The sequence below is a fragment of the Ceratotherium simum genome, chromosome 19, assembly GCF_057802395.1.
Source record: "Ceratotherium simum simum isolate JZ-2026a chromosome 19, ASM5780239v1, whole genome shotgun sequence".
NCBI lineage: Eukaryota > Metazoa > Chordata > Mammalia > Perissodactyla > Rhinocerotidae > Ceratotherium > Ceratotherium simum.
In genome coordinates this window covers 17,440,628-17,462,683 of record NC_141918.1, presented here as the reverse complement: position 1 = coordinate 17,462,683, position 22,056 = coordinate 17,440,628, and the positions used below count along the sequence as shown (strand labels likewise).

The 22,056-nt window shown below is 32.9% G+C and overlaps 1 protein-coding gene across 4 annotated transcripts in view; it reads left to right on the top strand.

Moving 5' to 3' along the window:
* The window catches only part of EPHA7 (EPH receptor A7), a 168,788-nt gene that overhangs the window by 139,050 nt on the left and 7,682 nt on the right, over positions 1-22,056 (top strand). The window contains exons 7-14 of one of the 4 annotated variants that reach the window (XM_087443895.1): positions 126-294; positions 5,699-5,807; positions 6,439-6,494; positions 10,868-10,981; positions 11,878-12,063; positions 12,646-12,707; positions 14,205-14,414; positions 15,109-15,258. In XM_087443895.1, coding sequence (XP_087300021.1) covers positions 126-294; positions 5,699-5,807; positions 6,439-6,494; positions 10,868-10,981; positions 11,878-12,063; positions 12,646-12,707; positions 14,205-14,414; positions 15,109-15,258 — 1,056 coding nt within the window. Of the gene's footprint in view, positions 1-125; positions 310-5,698; positions 5,808-6,438; positions 6,495-10,855; positions 10,982-11,877; positions 12,064-12,645; positions 12,708-14,204; positions 14,415-15,108; positions 15,259-22,056 lie in introns of all 4 variants that reach the window. The other 3 variants (XM_004422130.3, XM_014781117.2, XM_004422129.3) reach the window with 3 other exon arrangements.

The window sequence follows — 22,056 nt, the reverse complement described above, 5'->3', positions numbered from 1 at the left end:
TTCCACAGGGTACAATGTAGCCTTTATAAAAACAATGCAGCAAATTGAAATAAATTACAAGAGTTGGCTGTCAGATTGCCTGGTTGCAATCACAATTAAATATTCCCTGTATATATTGTTTCTAGGATCAAAGGGAACGGACCTACTCGACACTAAAGACCAAGTCTACTTCAGCCTCCATTAATAACCTGAAACCAGGAACAGTGTATGTTTTCCAGATTCGAGCTTTTACTGCTGCTGGTTATGGAAATTACAGTCCCAGACTTGATGTTGCTACACTAGAGGAAGCTACAGGTAAAATGTTTGAAGGTAATTACCACCTTTGGTTTGGATTCTTACTCTCTATAACTCTGGCATATTTTTTTCAATATTGAGAGTGATGATTTGGTCCAAGATAATTTTTAAATTTAAAGGTAAATATATGTGCATATCTATATAGTTCCTAAAGGTTATTCAGAATAATAATTTAAAATTTGCTGTTTTGTTTAGCAATGTTAGAACATTGTGATTTAAATTAGTCTCTTTAATGCATACTGAATTTATTTTAAATAGATGAAGTCAGAACCAGAAGCAAGATTCATCCAATTGTATATTGACATAGGCTGTTTTTGTAGAGCCCCAAATGATCTTACTCTAGTTGTGTCAGTTAAAGCTGCTCCTTCACAGAATCCCCCCACAGCTAAAGCCAGGTTGTACACCAGGGTGGGCCAGAGAAAGATGATGTGTAAGAATCTGTGTTAATTTAAGCTACTTGTCCGTTAGCAGTGATTTCAAAAATTGCAGTTCAGGAAGAAGATCTTTTATTTATTTTTATTTTTATCATCTTTAGTCATTGTTTATGAAATAGTTCAAGCATACTAAAGAATATATTTAAAGTATATATGAAATATTAAGAAGAATAATTAAATGAATATCTCTGTATGTACCACTCAGCTTAAAAATAGAACACCACCACCATCTTGAATTCCCTTTATCATTTTGTTTATGTTTTATAATGCACCATAGGAACATAACAAAAATATATGAGTCTATAGTGTATCAGAAATAAACAGATGTATCTTGGGACGCATGTCCCAGTTTACTGTCAGAGTGCAAGTTCAGTACAGCCTGAGTACCCCTGCTGGTTGCTCTTCAGCTAGGCTGAGGTCTCAGGGTGTCTTTCTGTATTTTGAAGTTTTGATTTCTCCTGGTGTTACTGCTCAAACACAAGGTTCACCCAGCTGTTACCGCCTCCTCTCCTTGCCAGTCTAGTGTTCCCACACATTCTAAACAAAAATGAGCTAAAAAATGTTGTATGATTTTCTTCCCTCAATTTTTAACAAAAGGTTTTTAAAATAAATTAAATCAATATAATTTTAACCAGAGTTATTTTGACTTCAGAAAAGGATTGTTAGATCTTTTAAAAGGTAAACTGATAAATATCCTTTGCATTAACTAGTGCTTTTTGAGTTTGCTAACAGTATTCTTTCAAAATATTTTGTTATATTTTTTATTTAAGCAATAACTCTTACAACCTTAAATAATAAAACACATATTGAAATAAATTTGAAATATAAATCATTTACCTAGAACTGTAGACACAAAGGTATCAGTTGAAAAAAAGTCACATATTTTGATGTGATATACTTAATGCCATTATTCGTTATTATCTTTTTTAAACAGAGTATATAAAAATAAAAAATATCTAAATTCAGTAGCCTCAAAAACATTAAGGCATTTTAAGATTTCAACCTTTAAACATTTGAGTGGTCTTGTGTTAAATGTTCTAGTAGTTTTCAACTTAAACTGATCTCATAATATTTCTTTATGATTTCTAATATAATAAAAACATTCAAGTGATTTTTTTTGTATTTTAATGAATAGTTTAAACTTAAATTAGAAACATCAATTAGTTATCTTACATTTACCTAAACATTATTTCTAAGTTAAACCTTCAGGTTTGAAAACTTTCAAAATGAATTTGTACATTTTCCTGACTTCATAAATTGAGAATATTGAGCCAAACTATTATTTATGCTGAGATTCATAGATATTATTTTCTCTACTTAAAATTGAAGTAACCAAGACTCAAAGAGATTAAGATAAAGTAGTAGAACCTGAATTATTACATGAAATGAATGTTAAAAATGGACTTTTGCATTAGAAAGAATTGGATGATTTTTGTCATCAGAATATTCTCTCCCGCTGGAATGTAAAATTGATGCAAGACCTATCCACATCTCCTTTTCTTACTATTGTCTTGCCAGTGCTTACTATAGTGCTTGACACATAGAAGGCACTCAGTAAATAAGCAAAGAATGAATACCTCAGAGTCATCAGCATAGAACAGATTATGAGTATCAATCTGTGCTGGTAGACATATTCCTCGTTTCACATCTCAGCTCTGCCATATCCAGTTGTGGGACTTTGGATGAGCTACTTCTCTGTAACCTAATTGCTCTGTACCCAATTTACAGGGTATTCTGAAGATTAAATGAGCTAATGTACACAAAGTGCCAAATACAGTGCCTAGCACACGGAAAGTCGCAAGTGTCAGCTTTTATTATTTAGCAAAGTCATTCTCAAGCTTCTTGGTCTCAGGAACTCTTATAGGCTATTAAAAAAACATTGAGGATTCCCAAAGAGATTTTTATTATTTGGATTATGTCTATCAATATTCACCATGTTAGAAATTAAAACTGAGAAGCTTTTAAAACACAAGAACACAGAAACACACATTTCATTAGCCATCAGTGATGATGTTATCATGTGTCATGTAACTTCTGGAAAACTCAGCTGTGCACTTGTGAACATATGAGAGTGAAAAAGGCAAAAAACATTTTCATATTATATGAAAATAGTTTTGACGTTACAGATCCCCCAGAAAGCTCTTGAAGGACCCTGAGGGTTTCACAGACCCCTGTTAGGGAACTACTGATTTAGCATAAGATATGTGCTGAGAATTAGAGATGCACGGAGACACATGACACAGTTGATGCTCTCAGTTTAAAGTTTAGTGAAAGGGAGAGACTTGTATACAAATTCTAGCCATACAATTAAGAGCTGGTAGAGTGCATGGCCTGACGCTATCAGAGTTTCGGGGAGCAGGGATTCACTGTGCTAGGAAGGAGGGCAAGAGGGAAGATGCCACCAAAGAGAAGTCACTTGAGCTATTTGAAAAGAAGAGTTAAACAGATTATTCTGTTGCATATATATCCTCAAATTCTCTTCTAGGCAGAGTTAACTCTACTGCTTTTACAATTTTAAACCTTGGTGTGGTGATTATGGCACTTAAAAATTATGTTTAAAATTTATTACCCATGAAATAGATCAAAATATTAACCATAAATGTTGACTACGGAAAGATTTAAGTATGACCCTGACTATACATAAAAACTTATACATAGAGGCCGGCCCGGTGGCATAGTGGTTAAGTCCGCACGCTCCTCTTCAGCAGCCTGGGGTTCGCAGATTTGGATCCCAGGCACAGAACTACGCACCGCTTATATGTGGTAAGCAGCCCACATATAAAGTAGAGGTAGATGGGCGCAGATGTTAGCCCAGGGCCAGTCTTCCTCAGCAAAAAGAGGAGGATTGGCAACAGGTATTAGTTCAGGGCTAATCTTCCTCACAAAAAAAAAAAAAACTTATAAATAAATATTCACAAATTATAATTCATTATTCACCTGAGTTCAGTTTTCTCATTGGAGTTCTGTTTCTGAAACTAAGGGAAGAACTGAGCCTGGCACAAGCAAAGAAGTAGACCCATGGGACACATCAACTGAATGGAAACAATTTCTGCACATAGGTGTATAATTTTTTCCCTCCTTAAGAACAGAAGTACTCGATTCTTTTTCTTCTCTTGATGTATATAAAAAGACAGATAAAAGTAAAAAACAACTGAACCAAACAAATAAACAAAAATACTTGAAGTCATCTTTTCTCTGTTGAATGATAATAGACTGTAATTCAGAAATTAAAACTTAGAAGTTGTTTTCTTTTTCCTCTTTTTTTTTCCCCTTGTCTAGCTCCCTCGGGGAGCAAATCAGCAGGTGCTGACTTGGGGAGTGTGTATAATACCTTTGTTAGAAACTAACTATTACATCAGATCTATTTTTACTGTTTTTCAATATAAGAGCTATCTATTATTAGCCTAGGTATACAAAATTAAAAGATGAGTTGTCAAAAGGAGGGAGACATAGATAAACTAGAGACAGGCCAATCAGAAAAACTTTATGCTGCCTATTGTGGCAAGACATACTTTGCCTACATAGAATTTACTACTCCAGAGAGCCAGTCCCTTGCCACTACCAAGAAGGAACAGTATTTTCCATCCTGCCTTCAATTAAAGATTACAACTGTTGGTTGTTTCAGAAATGCACAAACTGTATTAGTTTGACAATATATATTATATGAGATTTGCAATTGGATCATTTATTGGAATATACATTTTCATTGTTTTACATGTCTTGGATTATTTTATGAAGTCTATACTAGTATTGAAAATATAATACTCTGGGGAAAATATGACAATTGCAAATTACCATATAAGTAAAACTTCATTAATTTGAAAAAATGGAAGTGATAAGACCATGTGACTTGATAAACAGTCAGAATCAGAGGCGGCTTGAAAGGACATGTAAACATATACTGTCCCCAAAGAGACTCTCAGAAAGGTCCAGGTGGGCTTGCTTTAATGAGCACAGAAGAATCACTTAGCATTGTACAGGAAGTGTCTACAATTAGATAATGCTGAAGGGTTTTTTAAAGTACTTGCAGGGGGCCGGCCCGGTGGCTTAGCAGTTAAGTGCGCACACTCCGCTACTGGCGGCCCGGGTTCAGATCCCGGGCGTAAACCGACGCATGGCTTCTCCGGCCATGCGGAGGCAGCATCCCACATACAGCAACTAGAAGGATGTGCAACTATGACATGCAACTATCTGCTGGGGCTTTGGGGGAAAAAAAGGAGGAGGATTGGCAATAGATGTTAGCTCAGAGCCAGTCTTCCTCAGCAAAAAGAGGAGGATTGGCATGGATGTTAGCTCAGGGCTGATCTTCCTCACAAAAATAAATAAATAAAATAAAAATAAAATGAAGTACTTGCAGAAAGTTTGCTCTTTCATAAATAAGCTCGCTTCTCTGCGATCTTAAACTCTCAAATGTGTGTATTGCATACTTTATTAAGTTAATGCAAGTAATTCTGCTTATCTTTTTCCTGAATCATGGTGGATTATAAATTCATGCTGATTTACCATGATTGCGTGATGATTTTTATTTAATATTGATGATACGAGAGAGAAAGTACCTAAGGTACTTTGAAAAATACACAGAATATATATTTTGGTTCCTTTTTTTACATACCAGAAAAACAGACACGGAGGGATCAGCTACCTTGCTGAGGAAAAAATAGAGATTTAATAGCAATTGTAGAAGAAAGATCTCTATCTCTTGATTCATAACTAAGATTCCAGCAATAAGGCATTGTGTAGGTTTCTTTTATGGCTGAGGAATATAAAATAGATGAAAGTAGTGTTCTTACCACTTCTTTAAGTGCAAAACTAAACATTTATTTAAATTTATTTTGTTACAATATAATGCATTTATTCAAAATTAGAAGTGAATTAAATAGCATAGATATCTCTTGTTTATAAGATTTTTTTAACCTCTCAAGTTCTTGCATGGTATTGAGTGTTTCTGAGGGTGTCTTCTCTGTTTACAGCTACAGCTGTCTCCAGTGAACAGAATCCTGTTATTATAATTGCTGTGGTTGCAGTGGCTGGGACCATCATTTTGGTGTTCATGGTCTTTGGCTTCATCATCGGAAGAAGGTAAAACACAGATTTATTCTAATCTGTAATATAAAATGTATTGATTTTGCAGAATTATGTCAGCCTATTAGTTATCGTTTAGTTTAAGTAGTAAATGCAAACATTCTTTGTCTGATATGAAACACTAAAAGTCAATAAATTGTCATTCTCTCAAGGTCAAAATACAGTGTGAGCTTGATCATCCCTTTAATTTAAGAGAAATGAGTATTGTAATTTCTATTGGGTGAATTTTTATTGGTTATTTTCAGAGTTAGGTTTTTATAATAAATATAAATGATACCTGGGGAAAGATTTACTCTTTTAGTTAATGGTTTGTGGAACCCATTTAAAATCTGTTGTTGTTTCAGAAAAAAAGTATAAGCAAATATTCACTCTTTGATATGTCTAAATCGACAAAATATGTACTTTCTACATTCCCTCACACAAAGACTTTATATTCCGTGCATTTTTTAATCATGTGAATTGCAATGTTATTATTAAATTAGTTTGTAACTATAGACAGGAAGTTTTTGTACTTTGTTTATAGCTCTAACTAGCATGTTGTTAAATAATTAAGGTGTATTGTACTGAATTTTAAATATGTAAAGTAAAATCATGGATTGAGATTGTCACCGATTTGGTTTTCTTCCAGGCACTGTGGTTATAGCAAAGCTGACCAAGAAGGAGATGAAGAGCTTTACTTTCATTGTAAGTGTTTGGCTTTTCTTTATTATTACGTACCCCAATTAATACAGAAACTTGGTTGTTAGTATTGACATGAATAAATTCCTAAAACATCATGCTTAAAATTATATACTGAGCTCAAATTGTTGCTTTAAAGCATTTGAACAAGATTTTTAGAATGAAGTCATATGACGTGATTTTTTAAAAAATAAAATATATTCAGAAATGTAATCTCTCAAGAAATTTTAATGTAACTATATGATATTCAGCTGCTTTTATGTCACAATTTTTCCTTTTGCAAGCTTTGCCCAATTGTTTCATACCATTCTGATAATAATCCATTAAATGTTACATATGCCCATGTTCTTGCTAAAGAATTTATTTTGAGTTAGAAGCACAGGCCCCTTTTTTCCATCCAATGAGTGCTGCTACCATTAAAGACTAAGCTTTTCTCTTCAGCTACTATACATTGTCTATCACTGATAGATATTTCACCAGACATAAATAGTATAATAGGATTCAATCTTCCAATGTGCTCCTGTGTATTTGGGTTACCTGATACTTACAAATTCATTTTAGAAACCATATTCAGAAGAGAGTTTAGGGAACCCAAGAAAATAGATGTCCATCTGCATTTACCTTAACTTGTTGCAATGTAGATGGCAAGTGAAAAAATGAGAGCCATGCAGGTGAATGTTATTACTTTATGCAGCCAAAGTAAAAAACCTAACAATCAAATGGTTTTAGTTCTGATAATTAATGATATTCTTATCCAAACCCATTATTCCTATTTTTAATCTTTGAAAATATTTTTTAAATTTTTTATTTATTATTTTTCTTAGTGGCTATAATCTTTACTAAAATTTCTCATGGATAGATACATTTCCTAATTGGCATAAAAGTTATATCTATTATTATGTTAATTATAAAATTATGTCAGTATCTAAGAAGATATTGTCATTTACCTATCTGAATGTCACAAGAATATATAAGCATCAATCAAGAAAATGTGTGGTTTAAAGACAAATTGTGAACACTGTTATTATCATTCCTAAGTTTCTTCAATGTGTTTTTATTTGTTGAACCAACGGTTACCTTGACTTTAATTTTCGAAAGAGAAGTGGCTTTACATAATACATATCCAGATTGATTATGAAACTCTGGAGAATTCCAATGACCGAAGGCAGAAAGAGCATATGGAATACTACAGATTAATGTATAAGGGGTCACCGGAGGTGGCTTTATCATGAAGTTTAAGCTTTGGAGCCCTTCCCTTCCACAGACCTTGTTCAGGGCCCTGGGGGAGCCCCACCAATTTTTTGTGTATAATCTTTTTTTTTTCTTAAAGAGAGTATCCCAAATTGTAGAAAGTTCAAGCCTTACAAAATTTAAATCTACCCCTGATTATGACTGAATGCGTGTGATTCTGCCACCTCCCCCCTGGGATCATTTGATATGCTCCCAATGTTGGTGCTTCCTTTTGCTAATCCGGTGAGGATTTTCCTGTGACAAGCCTCAGTAATGAGGGTGCCGTAGGCGGTTTATACCTAAAGGATGTACAGAAAAAGTGGAGGTTACATTTTTTTCTCTTTCATGGCATGAGAGAATATTTTTAACACTTCCTCAAACAAGAAGGAGAGGATGAAAACATGAATGCCTAAATGTTTGTATCTAGCTTAAAATGTATATAGAAGAGTGACATGAGCCTATAGTTCCTGGAATTCCTGGTTCTGCCCATATGTGAATAATTTGATGACAGAATCATTTAATATTGCCTTAATCAGTATGTCACTTTTCTTTCCTCTATTGAGTGTATCTGAGATATCCCAAAATTCTCAAATACATGTTAGTTTATTTGCTTTTAGCTTGCGAGTTAATGCAGAAGGTAAATTGAAAGATGGCTTATCTAACTAAAAGTTGTTATATAGCCTTATGCTTAAGTGTCATCACTCGGTTTTAATATTTTGATGCCATTTCCTTTTTTTACACTTGACATCCAGTTTGTAATTAGAAAAAATAGAGCTGCATGTTTTACTTGCTACCGTAAACAAGATAAGCTTGATATATATAAACAGTTTTCATCTCTGGAGCAAAATATCAGTGGTGGTTTTAAGATATTTAACATTCATGAGAAATGTAAATGAGATTGTAAAACACAAAAAAGCTTACACTCTTAAATTGAAATATGCAACAGACCAGAATAGTCAGAAATTATGTCAATATTTTCTTTACTTTAAAACGTCCATTTTTAAATGAATAATGAAAAAATAAAGGGCACTTAACATATCCTATCCTGGTAAAATTCTTGGTATTTTTGAATCACCCTTTTTACAGGGATATCTTTTCTTGTCATTTGATGAGAACCAGCCATTTCATTTGATTTTATGACTGTATCTAAAATACGTAAAGTACAACACTATGGTCACCAGCTATTTACAAGTTGGTGTCCTTTTATTCCTTTAGTATACAGACAATTTTCTTAGGTGCTAAGACACCAGATTGAATTTTTGCAGAAACATGAAAGCAATCATTTAACTAGCTTTTAGAGCACTGAATTTAATAGAATGTCCAGTCATTTGTATCAGGCGCCCTCAACTCTCCATGGCCCCAAGTGCTACATTTAAAGATATAAACACAATGGAGGAGTTTAGTGAAGCAATTCCAATTTACATTTTGTTTCCTCCTACCATTTCTTCTAACAATGTCTTTGAATCCAAGCTGGGCAGTATTTCATGTTTTTATGCCAAAATTGCTCTGGCCTGTCAAAATGTTTTATGACAGCTTGAATAAAGAACCATCAGAGACCCATTTGAGATGCAGAAGGTTACCTCCAATCTAGCTCCCTTATCACAAAACAAAACCAAAAAAGCAATGAAAGAAAGAAAGGAAGAGAGAATAGAAAGGGAGAAGATGGCTCATTCTCCATCTGCCTGCCAATCTAGGAGGTTAACCTATTGTTTTCTTCCCTTCTCTCTTTTTCTCCTCCCCCCTCTTCCCTGTACTCCTTCTTTCTTTTCTCTTTCTATCCCCTCTCTCTTTTTTTCTTGTGTTTTTTTTCATGTTCAGCTTTAGTAACAAATGAGCATCTGTCAGTTTTATAAACTGCAACAATAATTGTTTAAGACAATCAATTTTGGATAAACAATCAACTACAGCAGAATAAATCAAGATTTTTAAATCCCATTTTCCTTTATACATTCTGCTTCTTTTTGTTTGTTATGTGTTTATTTTTAAAATATAATTTTAATTTAATGTGATGACATAAGCACAGTTAGGCTGCAGTGTAATACATAAAGAAATATATTGTTCTCCAAATAGTAAGATTTAATGAAAAGATTGTTCAGTGGCTTTGTTAAAAACAATAAAGTTTTTTTGAGGATATAGTGTAATTCTTTTTGTTGCATTAATATAACCAAATATATGCCTATCTATCTTATCTTTGTCTTTAACCAAATGATTAGATTTGGAATACATTATTGTAATTGAATTTGATTTAAAGTGGACATAGCCTTATCTGTTACCTGCATGCTTCTGGGTGCATTTTAAGAAGATTTTAACTTTTATGATGATTCTATGTTGTTTGAATTTTGACTACCTTTTCTGAGGCTTATTGGCTACCTCCTCATAGCAGTTAAGATCTTCCAGAGCCTTATAATTGAAAGTTCATATAAACCATTCTTTTTTCAAATTGCTGTCATACATGGTTAGCAGATCCCAGGAATATTGTAAATTTTCTAACTTTACTCTGCACTTTGTACATCTGGCCTCTATTGCCCTTCAAGGTAAAGATGAAACTGTATCTTTAGTATAAATTTCTGATTCTGTGATAGCGGTCCCTCACATCTTGTATTTATTTTATGTATATGTCAATGGTGGTTGGTCTTTAAAAAATAAATCAAAAGAATAAGTAAGATGTCTAAATGTTTTTAATATTGCTGTCAGTGTAGTAGGCTACCTGTAAATGAAATGTCTTCTTTTCCCAGTGTATTAATTTGGTTGATTGACTGACTGATAGATTTATAAATGTGTTTCCAAGTCCATTACAAACCTCAATATGGCTTGAACTATGCCATGATAGCAGTGAATTTAATTAAACCTCCAGTCTGATGAGTCATGTCAGAGAATTTTGGTGATGTCTTTTGTTGATTTACTGGAAAAGCAATTCAGTTAGTAACCTATGAGCTGGAACCTATGTTACCTATAGAAGCTTGCAGATAATACCTATACGCCAGCAGACTGAAGTAGTCTGTTAAAACTGCTGTGAATCAGGTGATGTGGAAGCAAGTTCACTGTTCCAAGGAGCACTCTGCATAATGAAATTCCTGGGCTGACTGCACAATAAGTGCTTTGCTTCATCACAGTCATGCTTTCTTACATCATTACAGTTAAATTTCCAGGCACCAAAACCTACATTGACCCTGAAACCTATGAGGACCCAAATAGAGCTGTCCATCAATTCGCCAAGGAGCTAGATGCCTCCTGTATTAAAATTGAGCGTGTGATTGGTGCAGGTAAGGCTGTTGTAGCTTCCTTGTTCAGCTGTTCCATTTAGCCGAGATCGAAAGTCATACATCATAATGACAGGCAAATAATTATACTTCAAGTATAGAACTTTTGCATTTACCTCAACTGTTAGAAGCAATGAGGCTGTACTTGTTTATGAAATCATAGGAAAAAAGGTGAAAAAGAAGCATGTTGCACAGAGAATCTGTTTATCTTTTGTCTTCTGTTGGATTTTTAAGATATTGTTCTATTATAAGCTATTTCATAATAGTTCTGGCCTGTTGTTCAAGAAGTGACTTAAAGTCACTTAAAAGTATTTAAAAAATTAGAATGTTCCTGAATTTTGCTAGATACATTTCCTGCAAATAGCAAATACATTTCCTCCTATTTGATTACCATTTTCTTGCTAAGCTTTCATATTTATCTTTTTTTCTTGTATTTGTAGGTATTAGTTACTAGCCACTGCACTATTTAATTCCATGTAGAAAATTAATATGTATGTATTATTTAAAAGGAATATTATTTTCTATGTATATAATGTATTTTCATAATAATTATACATTTTTGGATCCAAGTCCCTTAAGTCGAGCAGACATAGTGCATATGAATCCCTGACTTTTAAATATTTAAGAAATGTTTCCTTCTTAAACTATAAAAGCAATAGCAATGTTTAGGATTTGCTAATGTGCCCTTATGCTCTAGTAGACGGTGTACGTTATACAGTGTATTTCAAATCTAAATGTTGTTTCTGAAAGAGTTCTTGTTAATCCAGTTAAAAAATAATAGCTTGTGTAACAGATCATTGAGGAAAGCTTAAAAGTGCTTTTAAAGAATTTAATGCATTTACTTTGAGTGAGGAAATATTTCTGAAATTAAAATACTCCTGCCTGTTCTGTTACTTCAGGAGAATTTGGAGAAGTCTGCAGTGGTCGTTTGAAACTTCCAGGAAAAAGAGACGTCGCAGTAGCCATAAAAACCCTGAAAGTCGGTTACACAGAAAAACAAAGGAGAGACTTTCTATGTGAAGCAAGCATCATGGGACAGTTTGACCACCCAAATGTCGTGCATTTGGAGGGGGTTGTTACGAGAGGTAGATGTTGGTTATATCTTTCATTTGTCAGGTGGACTGTCAGAATTAGTGTCATTTCATACATAATAAAAGAAGAAAATTATGAACATATTGCATAACCTAAATGAATGTTTTATCTTGGTATGATTGAAACTATTTTTATGTTACCACCTCAGAAAAAAAAAATCAGGATAAATGAATGCAGGGCTAGAGTTAAAGAATACATCTGATAGATCGATGGAGTGACTGACAGATATTTTCATTTAGCTTCAAAAGCCATAAAAGTGATACAGTTTAGTCTTTACATTTTTATATAAAGTGTCATTTTCTGAGTTTTAGTCACAAAGCAGGAGTCAGAAGAATACACTGACTTTTCTTGTTTAATTTTATGAATCATGATCATGTTCCACACAGACATTTAATGACTCTCTGAGCTTAGCAGCAGCAGTAGAAACACTAGAAACATTCACAGCTCACCTATTCAGTCTTTTGAAAAAAGTACCATGTGTTTTATCCAAGGTGAGAACAGGAATAACCCTAAAGTTTAGATTATGGTTCTGAGCAACACTTTTTTTCTTCTATATACATGTCTTTTGAATTTAGGGAAACCTGTCATGATTGTGATAGAATTCATGGAAAATGGAGCCCTAGATGCCTTTCTCAGGGTAAGTAACAAAATTATCCTCCTATTCTAAATATACTATACATGTTACCAATATAATTTTCTGCACTTGTTTTTTGCAGTGTAAATGTGAACATTATAAACTTCAACAGGTCAGAAAATTGTCTTTGAAAAGCAGATTAAAAATCAGTCCTAGATTGGATTGAACTAGAATCTTTCTGAGCATTTAAGTAATACAGCGTAGTTAAAAAAGAGTTTCCATTCTATTACCTCAAGTACAGAGGATACCTGAAGCCCTGTAATTTGAACAAATGTTGTAGAGTAGCATTTTACTTTTTCAGTACAATCATAAATAAAATAGAAAGGTAAAACAGAGAAACTAAAAAGTGAGATAACCATTCAATGTTGGCACAATAATCCCAATTCTGCTGTGTGGAACCATTTCTATTATATTGTTATGTCGACATCAAGCATAAGATGTAGAATTATTAACATTTTTTAAATGAATAGTATGAGATTATTTTAGTAAATGATAAATTCTAGATGTATAAACATACCTATTTTTACTCTCACAGACTTTTCATCTAAGAATATGAGCATGTTAACATTTTACCAAATAGCAAAGAGAAAATAATCTAAAGAAGACAAGGGCATGCAGAGTTCTCATACATGATCTAGAATGATACAATCAACCTAGACTTATAAGCAATCAGAGGCTTTAGAGAAATTTTTATTGCTGCATATTTATGATATGCTTAACTATGAACTCTCTGGGAGAAGCCATCACCTAGCAAGTTCATCAATCAAACCAATGTGTTCATGCACCATATTTTTGATTCAGTTGGAGAAATGTGTGGGTTAAAAATATATGGTGGCCAGTCCGGTTACAAAGAGTTCTCCACCCTGTTTGCTAGTACATCTATTTTAGAGAATCTTTATTGCAAGTAATGTTCCTACCTCTCGCAAAACAGGGAAAAGAATAAAATGAAAACAAAGTCAGCCAGTACAATCATTTTCTACTTCTTGATTTCTCTTTATCATTAATCAAAACATTTTCCCCTTCTTTTTTTTACTGTTTGGAGAAAAAATCTTAATGTATCTGTCTTCATCCCTTTATATATTTTTAGATTATTTATATAATTTTTTAGCAAGTGGGGAAAACACTTAGCTGTCAGGGATAATATTTTTGGATATTCTGTTCCCTGACCATGACTTAAAAATTAGCATAGACTTTTGGGTTTGCATAATCTGAAACTATTATTAATTTATGTTAATAACATCGATATAAATAACTAAATGATTACCAAAATTCTATTTTGTATTATTTGGCTATCAGTTAAATCAGCACCTGTTATGTTTTTCACAAATGTCTGTATTATATAGAAAATTAGTTACTAATTTCTATTATACAATAGTAAATGACAAATGTGCAGACATTTTCCATGGTGGTTTTTTCTCTTTCAGAGTACATTTAACTGGACTTTTATTTTTGTCCATATTTTTTTTGTCCAATATTTTGTTTATATTTTGTTTCCTGTAGAAACACGATGGGCAATTTACAGTCATTCAGTTAGTAGGAATGCTGAGAGGAATTGCTGCTGGAATGAGATATTTGGCCGATATGGGATATGTTCACAGGGACCTCGCAGCTCGCAATATTCTTGTCAACAGCAATCTTGTTTGTAAAGTGTCAGATTTTGGCTTGTCCCGGGTCATAGAGGATGATCCAGAAGCTGTCTACACAACGACTGTAAGAAAAAGTCTATTACTGCACCTCTTCATAATCCTGAGATTTTCCTACCAAGAAAGCAGGGTTTAATACACCACTAAACAGGAGAAAAGAGGCAAATTGATCTCAGCTCTTTGTTGTTGCTGTTTTTCCTTTTGGAAGAGTCGTTGTTGCTTTTACAGGCTACATATAGCCTAAGAGAATAAGTAATAATAAGAATGATAACATGCTTATCTTATATTGAGATGCTGGTATAAATAATTTGCGGTCATATAGGCAACATGTAGTTACTAGCACTCAAAATTGTAGCAGAAAAATATAATCCAATTTTAAATAAAGATTTTAAAAGAATATGCTAATTCTTATATTAACTTTTGTGACTTTAGAAAAATGGAAAATTTGTGAGGATTTACTATAATATCCGATATTTCATTCCATTTTAATGGTTATTTCATTGTCTTTTGACTAGACTCTTGCCCAAAGACCAAATAGGATGCATTAAATTGAGTTGACTTAAAAATGAAAACTTGTAATGACATTTTAAAAAACAGATTAGTAACTTTAAATACACTTAGAGAGGTTCAAGATGAATAGACCAAATACTGCTGAATTGCCAACCAAGTATACAAATGTTTAACTGTAGCTTTATGGTACTGCTATAAATAATTTATAAGTTATTATACATATTTAAAATGTTACTTTCTTTTTATAACAGGGTGGAAAAATCCCAGTGAGGTGGACAGCACCTGAAGCCATCCAGTACCGGAAATTCACATCAGCCAGTGATGTCTGGAGCTATGGAATAGTCATGTGGGAAGTCATGTCTTATGGAGAAAGACCTTATTGGGACATGTCAAATCAAGATGTAGGTGTTACACTATTTAAACCAGAAGGATTTAATACATTAATATCCGTTATTATTGGAACATGTAGGTAATGGCTTATAAGAAGAAACTTTTATAGAATTAGAAAAATATGATTGCTGAGTTTTCACAATTATCACCACAAATTTTCACAATAATTACCGTAAATTAGTGGTTCAATTAATTTCATTTTGGTTTTTATTTTGAAGAATTGCTTTTACTTTTTTTATTTAAATTCTCTGGACATAATAGAAGCCTACAAAGGATATTTCCTCCTTGATATAGATAATGATGCTGTGTTTGCACAGCTGAGTGGGAGAGTCACATGAATAAAAGAATCATTTGCAGAGGGGGAGGGGAAGATTGTGTTTTATTTTGTCTTTGAAGCTTATCTTTCTTTTTCTTTTAATGTTCTGAGAAAATCTGTTTAAATTATCTACTGTTGATTGACTTAATTAAATTTTAATTTCATAAGGTAATCTAGATTTTATGATCGATATTGGTAAGTGTTTCATAGTGATATTTTAGATTGTAATCAAAATGGGAGTGCCCTTGGCAATGCCTAAAAATAGAAAAAAATTAGTACTTATTAAGTGTGTACCCTGTTGCCATGAGGGCATACTAAGACATAAAACATACTGTTATCCTTTGAGAAAAGAAGCTGATAACAGTTCTTGGGGGTATACTTCTCACACCAAGAGACCATTTATCAAACAATGTAACATAAGTGCCACTGAATATTTGCTTCTATTAGGTTGAATTTTATGAAATTGACATTTTTGGAGTCAGAAACATTCAAATACTGGCAGGTTCATATAGTTCAACTTATTGACAATGTGACTGAAATTTAGATAAAAACAGAGCAAGTGTAAAATCCATAAAGGTACCCTGAACTTGAACTAGAAATCTGGAGAAGACTTTGGTTCATAGCTGATGAGAGAATTCTCCAAGGGAGCACACTGGAAAGTCCAGAAGCAAAGGCTTAGCGAGGTGTATGGGGACCAACCTAATAGACTTTCTTTCCTGTAACAGAGATGTGTACATTGGGAGTGATTCAAAAGGAAGATTAGGTTGGGGCAAAAGGATGCAAGATTTTTTTGAAGGAGTTTGGAAATGATACAAATTTAAAGTGCTTGAAGAGGAGAGTAAAAAAAATAAATAGTGCTTGAGGAAAATCTATATTGGCATTTAGAAGAAGGATGTGACTAGCAAACTGGTTTGAAGTAGTCAATTCTTGAGGTACTATAAACATGGACAGCAATAGAAACTGAATAAAGTTAAAATTGAGTTATTTTTCAAAAAGAGATCATGAATATGATTATATTAAATCAGTATCTTTGTTTTTAATTTTAGAATTTCCTATACCAAATGTCTGTGCTTCTTAATATGTGTAAATAGTTATTTTTAGACAACTGAAGTCAGACTGTTGGTAAGGTTATTTTCAGTACATTTGCCTACAAATTTCTGCATTAACTAAAAAGTTCACAGCCTGAAAAGGGGAGCTTTTAAATCATTTAAATATTTTGGTATTTTGAATTGAGAGATGACATGAAACTTTTTTGTGTTTTGTTTTTGTTTTTCAAAGATAAAAGTCTAAATGATGAGTCTGTTTGGCAGAGGCAAAGTTGTTAATATTTGACAGGTCTCAGTGTCAAAGATTTCATGGACTGTCAAAATGTGGGCAACAAATCCTTAGGGCAGAGAAAGAGAAATATTTACATTCCCTAGACATTTGGTAGAGTTTCATTTCTTTTGACACCTTCCTTCTGTACTAGATTCAAACATAAAAGGAGTGACAAGAATAGAAGATAACTTAAATTCAAAGTTCACTTAACTTCTAAAAACAAATAATAGAAATGGTTAAGAAGAAAAAATAAATATCAGCAATTTTAATTTTTAGAATTCCATAAGTGTTGTTTTTTTGTTTTTCTTGAAAATGTAATATGGAAAATATATAATTAGTATATCAAGAACTAATAAATATTTTTATTTATCAAGGGAAATTATTATATCTACAGTGAAGTTTAGTTCGGACCTAGAATATTTAGTACCGTCTTTCTTTCATTTTTTTAATTTTGAGGTCTAAATTATTAAATTCAGACACAAGTTTCTATAATAGTAAGAGATTACCTACACAGTTCAGTTTTTATAGTGAAATTGATGTTAATATTCCTCGTATAGGATAATATTCATTATTTTATATTTATGTGATTAAAGTGTTATTTGAGCAATTTTTTCAATATGCAAATAGTGAAAAAGACTGGATAATGTAAAATAATGGATTCCATTCTGGTTAAGAAATTTTCTGGATGAAAGATTTCTTACTTGGAGTTTCTCGAGAGACTCAGAGATCTGGTATCCCCCTGATGCCTATGGAAATTCTGTGTATATGTGAATATATTGTTTTTCTGGAAAGCTTGCTTTAATCAGATCTTCAGAGATATTAATTTTTAAAAAACTAGTCAGATTGATTTATTAAGTGAATCAATTCACTTCATATTGTTTAAATTTAGTTGTTAAGAATTTATCAGGGATTTTAGAAAACCCTCAAAAACCCCAAATGCCTTGGATTTTAAAGACTTCATAAGACACCATGAAAATGATATGTAATTGATGATTATGTTGGTAAGCAAGTCCACAAACTTTCCAGGCTGAATGCTGAGTAAAGGGAGGTTTCTATGATCACTCCGAAGAAATAGAAAGGGGTATTGTAGGAGTCAGTGAAGTGGATAGTTGCCAGGGGGCTTTGATTGCATTCTAGACAGGGTAGTGAGCAAGAAAAACTTGGGGAAAGATAACGTGCAGACATATGATGATACCCACACCCAAATAGGTTATCACTTGATTAACGCTTGAGTGAATGCTCATTGTATTTTCATGGACCTATAACTTTCTTGAATTTTCACTGCAATGGAAGCAGTTAGAATTTAGTTATTTGCTATTAAAATCAAGGATGAGCTTTCCAAATAAATTTCCAGTTTTCATTCTTCTTAAAAATCTGCAAATACTTAGCCCTTTCCATAATGGCCTTTCAAAGAAAAATCTTTATATATGTAAGTGTAGTCGAACACAGTAACTATTACAGAAATTGAAAATACTCATATTTGACATTCACAGCAGCTATCTTTTAATTGAATTTGTGTCTTAATTAGTCCAAATAAAATTTTTACTCTCAAATTATAAAATTTTGAAATTATTCATTATAGATATTATATTTTTTCTGTTTATAATACTCAACAAAATTATTTCTTCTCACTTTAAGCTAGGCCAGTGAATTGTTAATTTTGCTAGTAGGTAGTCATAAGGATGATAAAAAAATTAAGCTTCCATAAAGATATAGGACATCAAGATAAATCCTTTAAGTGGTCCATTAAAAGATATTTAAGAGCCTTGAAAATATAATATGCTTGTAACTAAATTTATTCTCAGCTAAATTGTGAGCCCTCAATTTTTCCTTTTAAAAGTTGCCACTAATTTATGATTGTATTTTTTTAAGTTAAGATAGAAACAAAATTGTGATTTTTTTTTTGATAAGACTTTGCTATAATGCCGTAAGTGGGGTCCAAAATATTTAATTGCTTAGAATGTGGGTCATGTTAATCGTGAAGTTGATGAAATGAAAATGGGAATGAGCAAAGAAAAAAGCCAATCATGTGACATCCCATTTTGAGTTATTACAGGCCCATTATCGTGGGGTGTATTCTCTGCTTGTTTTTCTCTTAATTACGGTGGTCATGCTATAATAACAATGAAACACTTCTCAGCAAGCAACTTTGGCTTTTATTTCTAGTATTTCTTTACAGTATATACCAAAGAATCTATGCTCCTTGTTGTGTCCCAGTGGTCTTTTATAAATGTCATTTACCCTAGTCACTTCCTATTCCTCCAGAAACTATCTAGAATTAGAAATTATTTATGAATGTTTTTCTTTTTTCTTTGGCTTTTGTTAGAATACTAAGGCTAGATCTGGACAGGCGAATCCAAGGGGTCTCTGGTAATTTCCAAAAAGATGTTTTAAATGAATTCTGTGAATAATTATATAATGCTCTAAGAAGTGTAGGTTCAACCCTCTTATGTGCCTTATTGTTTCTAAGAATGTGTAACCATTTGCAGGAAGTACTTTTTATTTCCCCAACTGGAAATATAATGCAGCTAACCAAATAAAAATCACAGAACCTCGGGGTTCAGTTTGTGCCCAAATCATCCCCTATCGGCCCGTTTATCCTCAAAGGGTACACCTTAGATTATGCCAAACTGTGCTCTATAGAGGCCAAAGGTTCCCAGCAAGTATCTCTAATCTCATATAGGTACGGACATGATTGTTAGTGGGAACTTTAGGGTCCCAAAGCCCATTCCCAGTCCAGAGCATCTCTTATTTTGAACGTTATACTTTGCTGCTGCTCCTTTAAACTTTTATAAACCACTGTGTCTTTGAGAACTAGAAGTTTCATTTTGTGTTGATATAAATGTTGTTTCTCTGCTGTAATAATAGGAATCATGAAATTCCTATAATGCAATAGGATGACTACAGAGGTTCATTAACTCTTTCATTTCTATAAGATATATTTCATTCCTATAAGATATTCCTATAGTACCATTTAATGGTACTATAATTTGTTCATTGGCACAAAGACTGAAGAATATATTGTGTTCCAATTGAAGAATTCTAAATGTTTTCTTTAAGGCTTGGAGAGCTGTTGAAGAGTATTATGTCAGGAGGATCATGATAAGATTTAGGTTTACATTTTAAGAGATTATTTAGAGGGAAAGAAAAGAGAAAAGATGACTTTACCTGCATTGTTCCTTTCTGGATATCTGAAGACAAACTGCGAGCAGGGGAATAGGTTTAGGAAGTGGTGGAAAATAATGACTGTGCTAATGTTATGAGCATGGGAATGGAGTCCTGTCAAATCAGAAAGATACTGCATATGTTCAAATACAAGCAACCTCAGATATAAGGAAAGCCACTCTTTTCTCAATGAAAAAATCCCCCACCAATTGTTTATTATTTGGTCATTTTGAATATATAAAGTTTTAGAAGTTATTAACTTACTTATTTACTACTTGAGCCACTGTTTAAGTAACTTAACCCAGCTTTCCAAAGTACATTATTTTTACTTTTATTTAAGTTATTTAACATATAGCACTTTTGAATCCAAGTATAGTTCTGTCACTGGAATTTTGTGCAAAGCCACATGAAATTCTTTGCCTTTAAAACAGTCGTTTTTTTAATTTAACTTATCCCGTCGTTATTTATTTGTGATCTTTGCGGAGTTACCATTTGTGTATGTTTGCTTGTATGATGTATAGCTTTTTAAAGGGATATTTTAGAGGAATGTTTGCAAGATATCTAACATTTTTAGTTATGGGATCATAAACAGGGAAATTTTTAAAATTCTATCCTAGGACCACCATTAGCATTCAATACCAATACTGGTTAAGATCACTTAAGGCTAAGGTGTTTTCTCCATAATTGTTATCCAAAACAAAGTACTAAAGGAAACACCCCATAGTATGAGACTTTGTAAAGAAATAAGTCCACCACTGTAGGGATATATGTATGGAAAAATACTGCTAACATTTGAGCGTATATTGTATTTAGGAAGTAGCATCATCAGAAAGTGGTGACTACTTGCGGTGCCTGTAAGAGGAGGAGTCCAGGACTGTTCTCATTTCCGCTCTCTGGCTGGGGTGACTGCAAGTGCTACTATTTGAAATAGTAAAAGGTTTGGGGGAAGGTAATAAATTCAATTTTAAATAGAGTATGAGGTGCCTATGGAAAATCCACATGAAAATGTCTAGTAAACGCATGTATAGGAAATGCAACCTAGTGATCAGGGGAGAATGTGGGCTGAGGATTGTATACTTAGCAATATTTCTCAAAAACTGCTATAATTAAGTTCATCTATTTACCTTTTGAACTTTATCAATTTGCATATATAGATTTTTCTTAAAGAAAAGTGGACTTTTTTTTTCTTATTTAAAGGAATTTCCCTAAAAATTGTTGATGCCAGCTACTTTGTTCCTTGCATCCTACAACCTTTTACGTTTTAATGAGCTATTCTTGAATGTCAACAAGCATCTTAAGGATATTTTTCCCTACAAATATTAAGTTAATCAACATTTCTTAAAGCCAGCTTTTTGTGTGCCTACCTTGGGCCTTATTTTCTTCAAAAACTTAAGGTTACTTCTTTTTTTTTTTTTAGAGTTTTTTTTTTCTTAATTTCTACTACTATTATGTCGGTCAGTATCAAAGGATTTGTTAATCCCCCTTGAACAATATTTTAGTGTTTACAAGTGCTTCTTATTTGTGTTTGCCTTCCTATTATTTTCTCTGTGCTGCTCAGATTTGTAACAATTTCTGATTTTTAAGATCTATTTTTGCTTTCCATATAAATAAAAATACCAAGTCTAAAATAGGTAACTTTTAGACTTTCCGATTTCCGTGTACAAAGGTTTATGGAGGCTTAATTTTCATTAACGTTTAGAGCTTGATATAAATAGCATCTTAGACTGTTGTTAGATATAAATAGGCAATGATGTGCTGATAAAAGTTTTAACAGCCAGCACTCTGAGTGGGAAAGTCCTAATTTGTAGCCTTTCCCAATTTCTCCCCCTGCCCTCCCTCAAGGCTGCCAGTGTGGGGTCATGAACTTGGAGCTGGGGAGTGATACAGTCACCTTCATGAACCAGTACAAATTGACTCCTCCACACCACTGTATCTTCTAACACTGTGCACTCCATAAGTCTGTATAAACTTCATATTATGTAAAATAATAGTGTGCTTGGTAATATTTTCT